General features: G+C 30.8%; 1 protein-coding gene across 1 annotated transcript in view; it reads right to left on the bottom strand.

Moving 5' to 3' along the window:
- Window positions 1–5859: 5859 nt before the first annotated feature.
- The window catches only part of LOC109862363 (protein trapped in endoderm-1-like), a gene marked incomplete at its 3' end in the record, with an annotated part of 1802 nt that continues 943 nt past the window's right edge, over window positions 5860–6718 (bottom strand). Inside the window, exons 2-3 of the mRNA XM_020442391.1 lie at window positions 6191–6393; window positions 5860–6106 (exon numbers count right to left, since the gene is read on the bottom strand). Of these exons, the coding sequence (XP_020297980.1) occupies window positions 5860–6106; window positions 6191–6323 (380 nt within the window). The remainder of the gene's footprint in view (window positions 6107–6190; window positions 6394–6718) is intronic.

Raw genomic sequence — 6718 nt, 5'->3', positions numbered from 1 at the left:
CCTTCCCTGTTAGGCTACCGAGGCACTTGGAGCAATTCTCGCAATACTGTATATATCTATCGAAGAAACCGATAGTCCTAAACGCTTATTTAGACCAGCGTAAATTTAACAATTATATCTTATTAAAGCTCGATAAGTTACTAAACTAAGAAACAACACAACATCCGCACAACATCCTGCGATCGGCTCGGATGACCGTATTATTTCTTAGTTAAATAATAAAAAGAATGTTGTATACAACATTTCTTGTGTGGAAATTGTAGTTCTAATTATGTTGGACAAATAAAACGACAGCTGAGAACGAGACTCAGAGAACATCAGTATTCTGTCACCAACATAATTCTGTTATTTCTGAGCATTGTCTCAGTACCGGTCATTCTTTCGATTAGAGTTNGTCTCATGTGCTTGACAATGAATCTAATTATTTTAGAAGACTGACTTCCGAGATGTTACATATAAAATTAAATCTGAATAGTATTAATGTCATGCAGGATACAGAATTGTTGGATAACGCTTATCTTCCACTTTTGAATAAAATTGCCTAGTTAACTCATCTCTTGACAGATGGATCTTTATGTACTTATAATGTAAGCCTTGATTTGAATTTCCTTAGTCGAAAACTCTCTGATGTAAACAACATCTTTGTGTTATTCGAATATTGATGCTGAGGAAATTCAAATGTAAGGTACGTTGATGCATTGATTCTCTATTTTTACTGTAAATCACATCTTTGTAATGAATGGGAGACTACCAAATTTGTTAATTTCTTGTAATTTTTTCTTATCAGCATCCACTGATAATGACTGAAATAAAATAGTCGAAACGTATGGACAATTAATATTGATTATTTCACTGCATACTATCCTGCAATTGGTTCTTACAGCCCTATGATTATCTCAAATTTGAAATTTATAAAATCGATAGATGACTATGTGGAATATTGCAGAGTAAAGTAATAAGACGCATTACTCAAGCATTCGCGAGAAAATCGAATTTGAAAATTTCGAGGTACAGAGTGCATCATATCGTTCCGCTCCAGGGGAAGTATTTCTCGGAAATTTCTCTTCCGGCTGTCCCTACTATCGCGTGTCGTTTTTCTTCAATCTCGGGCCGCTGGCGGAGATCGAAAGAGTACGGCGCGCGGTAGTAGAAGCAGCCAGAAGAGAAATTTCAGAGGAAAACTTCTCTTGGAGCGGAACGATATAGTGCACCCCTCTGTATTTCATAAGGATATTAAATAGATCGTTTAATCGAAGAGCGTAGCGTGGCGGTAGCGTACTAGGTTAATAGTGTCGACGCTGCTGGTTCTAATCTCGATATACTTTTTTTTTCAAAATTCTAATATAATCTAAATATAAGTAATTTGTTTATTCTAAATGTAAGTAACGTTTTTTTTTATTTATTGCATGTTATAAAAGTGCATTTTTTACATAAAAACTGTGATTCAAAAAATACGGTTTTAAAAATAAATAGATTAATACTAATTACTAATTGTGTTCATAAAAAGCGGATAAATAAGTGTACGCAATATGTAAAAATATATGCAACATGTTAAAGCATATTTTTGTTTACAAGAAGCGACAAGAGTGTTCGGTCCAAAAGTACAAGCTATCGATAAATTTTCTANTATATATACAAATGTTGTGGTAACATCCTCGAAGCCCAAAAAACTCACAACAAATCTGTATACACAATATTTAAAAGAAATATTATCATCATATGTCAACAAAGAAAAATTTCTTTTAATAATAGATTCGTGGTCCGGTCAAACTAATCCTGCATTGTATGACGAAATTTTTCTTGATGATGACAATGCAAGAACATGTACATACTATTAAAGTTGTTCCTCCAAAGTGCACACCTTTATGTCAACCGTGTGACGTTTATTTTTATAGGCAAGCAAAAAATTTTATAAAGCGTTTGCAGAATTGTTCAACTTTAATAGAACAAAACCACGAAATAACATCTTGTGAAGATCGCATAAAAATTCATTCAATCATACATCATCAATTGTTTGCCCCGAGTTCTTGAAATATGGTACAATATGCATGGTATGCTTCTAAATTAACAAAGGAGAGAGAGATATTTATGAATGTCCACGAAGTATGTTTTTCAATAGATATTTTAAAGAAACCATGTGAATGTAAAACTGCAGTGTTCATACGATGTGAAAATTATTGTTTCACTTGTTTTTATGATAAATATCATCCTGCATTATGTATTGTCCCATCTAGTTCCGATAAATAAAACATGTTGCGTATATTTTTACATGTTGCGTACAATTATTTATCCGCTTTTTAAAAACACAATTAGTAATTAGTAATAATCTATTTATTTTTACCGTATGTTTTAAATCACGAATTTTTTATGCAAAACAATGCACTTTTATAACATGCAATAAATAAATAAAAAACGTATTACTTACATTTAGATTATACTGTAGAATTTTGAAAAAAAAAAGTATATCGAGACTCGAACCAGCAGCGTCGACACTACTATCCTAGTACGCTACTGCCACGCTACGCGCTCTTCGACTAAACGATCTATTTAATATCCTTATAAAGTAACTCGAAATTTTCAAATTCGATTTCCTCGCGAATGGTTGAGTAGTGCGTCTTATTACGTTACCTTGCAATATTCCACTTAGTCATCTATCAATCCTATAAATTTTGTCCAAATCGATTGGTACAACATCGCGACCTCTCCTTGTTAGATTTAAGCAGATCTGAGGTGATCTAATATAATAGATCTGAGTAGATCAAAAATAGATCAATATATCAATAATAAATAAAAATATAAATAAATTTACATCGATTTACCTATATCTATTTAGATTTACTTTATATTTATTTAGATTAAAACTTTATATCTATTTAGATTTAATTTAAATCTAATTAGATCTATTTTTCTATTTTTTTTTTTTATCTCGTTAGATTTAACTTAAATCTAATCCATTTTTTCTCGGGGTTTGTTACTTACTGGCAATAACAAGATAACAATAACGTATATGTAATGTAACATGTTATATGACAAATTTTATGTCTGCGTTACTGTANTGTGACAATTTATATAGATATGATCGAGTGATTTATTAGTGAATAGAATTTGAAGATTTTATATTAAAAAAAAATATATGTATGGTTGTGGAAATATATATTGATAAAAAAAAGATGTGATACCTTTAGTACAACCTAAAATAGAAAGTGAAGTAAAAAAGAACAGTTTTGTGATGTATATTTTATGAACATGTTATCGTCAAAGCACGGGCGTTCCTAGAATTGACTGGTCAATGTGGAACCAAGCGTCTTGGTCAAAGCCCAAATGGACATTTGAGACTGTTGGGATTATGGGTAAAAAGGACATATAAATTATCAATTCTTTGTTCTACTCAATGTACTCTTTAATGAAGTATACGCGTACGGAAGGTATATCTTTACTTTTTAAACTCTCCTGTCTAACTGATTAATATAGCTGCCGCTGTGCGTCACAAGTCCTATGTGACTTATTTTTTTCTCCTCTCTATCGTACCCCTGTTTATGTAAACATAAACCTTGATTAAACTAAATAATAAACTGTACATAAGACGGAGATTAATTTTTGATTTTATTGCCTCTCTTAGTCACAGCAATTCCAACAGAGACGTATAAAATATTTTGTTTGTATCATATTATAGTACACGTGTGGGCGAGCACTTCCTCCCCGTGAAAATCTAACCTAACCTAACCTAATTAAACTAATCTATTCTATATAATGTCACTGCGATAGTAAAAAGTACAGTAAAAAGTACGGTAGAAAAAATTATTTTGGGCTTTGACCAAGGCGCTTGGTTGTTTCGTGCATTGACCAGTCAATCCTAGGAACACGTGCTTCGAGCTTTGACCATTTTTTTAATAATTATATTACTATTTTATAACAAATAAAAGAATAATTATATAACCATTTCATTAACACTTAATTAATTTATATCGCAGTTATACCAGTTTAGTAATCTATATATAATTGTTATATAACCTCTCAGTTACTACTGCAAAAACTGTAATATAACATTTTAGTAACATGTTATAGTCAGATTGTATAACTGCAAGGTGATATGAGTGGAAAATTACAACTAACTTGAATGTTACATATAACAAACACGTTGAATTACTTGTTACTTTCCGTTTCATTACAGCAATGTTACGTTTATGTATCTGTGTTTGCTGGGAATATTGCAATATGTTTGCAATTTTTCTGTGCTGTATGGGATATTTTACGTGTCATATGTACTAGATTTAGATTTTCTAAAATCTATCTATAGATTTTCAGTACTGGCAGTGAATATCGAATATACGCTTTGGCGCTATTTCTTGGTGGTAAGATGGTCGAATCCGGAAATTTTGCCAAACACAGCTATTCAACCAAAGTTAGCGATTTAGATTTACTAGAGCCATTTGTCCTTGAAGATGAAAATCGACACTTTCTTAACATCCGGTTTTAAAAATAAAATTTCTTAAAAACTATATCTCATGCAAAAAAATGTTATTCTACAATCGTTATTTTACAAAAAAGTATTATTTTTCATTGATGATTTATTTTTTTTCAAAAGAAATTAGTTCTTTTTGTGTTTATTACGATTACTAGGAGGAAGAGAAGTCACTATACATACAAGAATATATTGTTTATGTGTTAAGAGAATGCTGAACCGCTGACAAAAGTTCGCTCAGCTGCTATTCAGTCGCTACGCTATCGGGTAAGTGGCTCCATCTCTCGAGACCGAGTCGAATCAAAACAAGAATAGATGACATAAGAGAGACAAAGATAGACATGTATGTCTCTTCGGCGTTTATTTAAAATCGTACTAATCTTAGTTCAAATTTTTCTTGTCTCACAGGACTTCAAAATTCTTTTTGAAACACCCAAAATATTCGTCTATGTTTCTAGTTTTGGAGTAAGATAGTTTTGTTTGAATTCGTACGGCCAATTTTGCATATAAAGCAAAAATGTAGTTTATGTAATAACAATCTATAAACTTTTTTTTGTTTTTCTTAAATTCTTATATCTTATCCAAGTTTTTACTATATTTTCTTTTTTTCTGGAAAAGCATTTTTCTAATTCATAGTTTTTACAAAAATTTGAAAATACGACATGAGGGTAAAACAGTACGGTTCAGTATCCTCTTAAGAGAATGCTGAATCAACGAATGACCTTTGAATCGACTGCTTCAGCCGCTACACTGTCCAGAAAATAGCATCCTCTGTCGAACCAAGACAAGAATAGATGTATGTATATCTCTTTCCTTGTCTCTCAATTCGCCCGTCTTTCTTTTAGACTTGTTGGATCTAAAAGTAAGAGCCACTCACGTTTGAAGCAGTTGTTCTGCTGAACGCAGCAACGCCTCTGATGAAAAGTTTGGTAACTACGTAGTGTTGTTGTAATAAAAAAGCTAACCCTTATGTTTTTAAATTACAGTTTGAATATATTCTCTTACTGCAGGCTTTGAAATTATTTTTTTATAATCTTGTAATATTCTTACAGGTTATATCTATCACTGCATGGTGTGTATTGTGATAAACTTTTAAATCTGTAGAAATACAGCATGATATAAGGTAGTCAATTTTGTTGATAAACTTTTTTTGTTTCAGAAACATTTACTACGCGTGGTGAGTTTTTAGACTGTTTTTTTTTTTTTAATTTGGAGGACCGGTTTCTAATTTGTGCAGTAAGTTTGACAAAAACTAGAAAAATATAATTATATCATTAGGTTGATAAAACAGGACAGTTCAGCATTCTCTTATCTTGAAATTTTAAAGATATAAAAGCAGATTGCTCATTTTGTTATTGTTATAAAAATAATTTTGACAAAATTGTTAAAACACTTACCTATTAATGGTAATTGCTACCATGCTAAGTAAAGATACAGCGACGTTTCCATAGAAAAATAAAGGAAATATTGTGCATGAAGTTTCTCCTAGAACCCATTCTTCTTTCAGATATCTGCTTGCAGTTAAAGGCAAGTTAACTGTTGAAAAGATCAAGTCAGAGATACTAAGGCTTATAACAAATGCTGTAGTGGCTTGTCGTCTCAGTTTGGTATATTTTAATAACGCTATTACTGTTACTAAATTACCTAGAATTCAGATGTGATTTTCAGTTTAATGTTGGAAAACTTAAAGCAAAATATGTATACCAATAAAAATATAAAAACTATTACCAAACACTCCAATAATGCTGAATATTATAGCACAAGCAGCAGCAGTGATAGTCACAAATCGCGGATATGGTTTGAAATCTGTATCTTCTGATGCAAGCTTTAAAGTTGTATCGTTCACTGTAAAGTGCTCCATTTTTCCATAAATATATAGAAAAGTTTTCCTCTTATTTTACATTCTTTAGAATATTAATATGACATATGCACTACAACAAAATAATACAATTAAGTAAAAAAATAATAGCACATTAAAAAACATGCGCACGCGCGCGCGTGTGTGTGTGTGTGTGTAACTATACAAGTCACAGAAAATTATCTCCGATGTAAGCATAAAATAAAATATCAAAACATATAGCAATAAAATATATAGATTTTCAGATTTTTATTAAAATTATTACAGAAATAAATGTGCGCAATTTTAAAAATAACTTTATTTATCAATTTTTTATTTGATTTATTTTTTAAAGAAACGTTCGAAGACTGATTTATTATTTCTTATAATGTATATATATATATATTAATATATTATAT

The sequence above is a fragment of the Pseudomyrmex gracilis genome, unplaced genomic scaffold (assembly GCF_002006095.1).
Source record: "Pseudomyrmex gracilis isolate BER0280 unplaced genomic scaffold, ASM200609v1 scaffold_1669, whole genome shotgun sequence".
In the NCBI taxonomy this organism is placed as follows: Eukaryota; Metazoa; Arthropoda; class Insecta; order Hymenoptera; family Formicidae; genus Pseudomyrmex; species Pseudomyrmex gracilis.
This window is presented reverse-complemented; position numbering and strand designations above follow the sequence as displayed.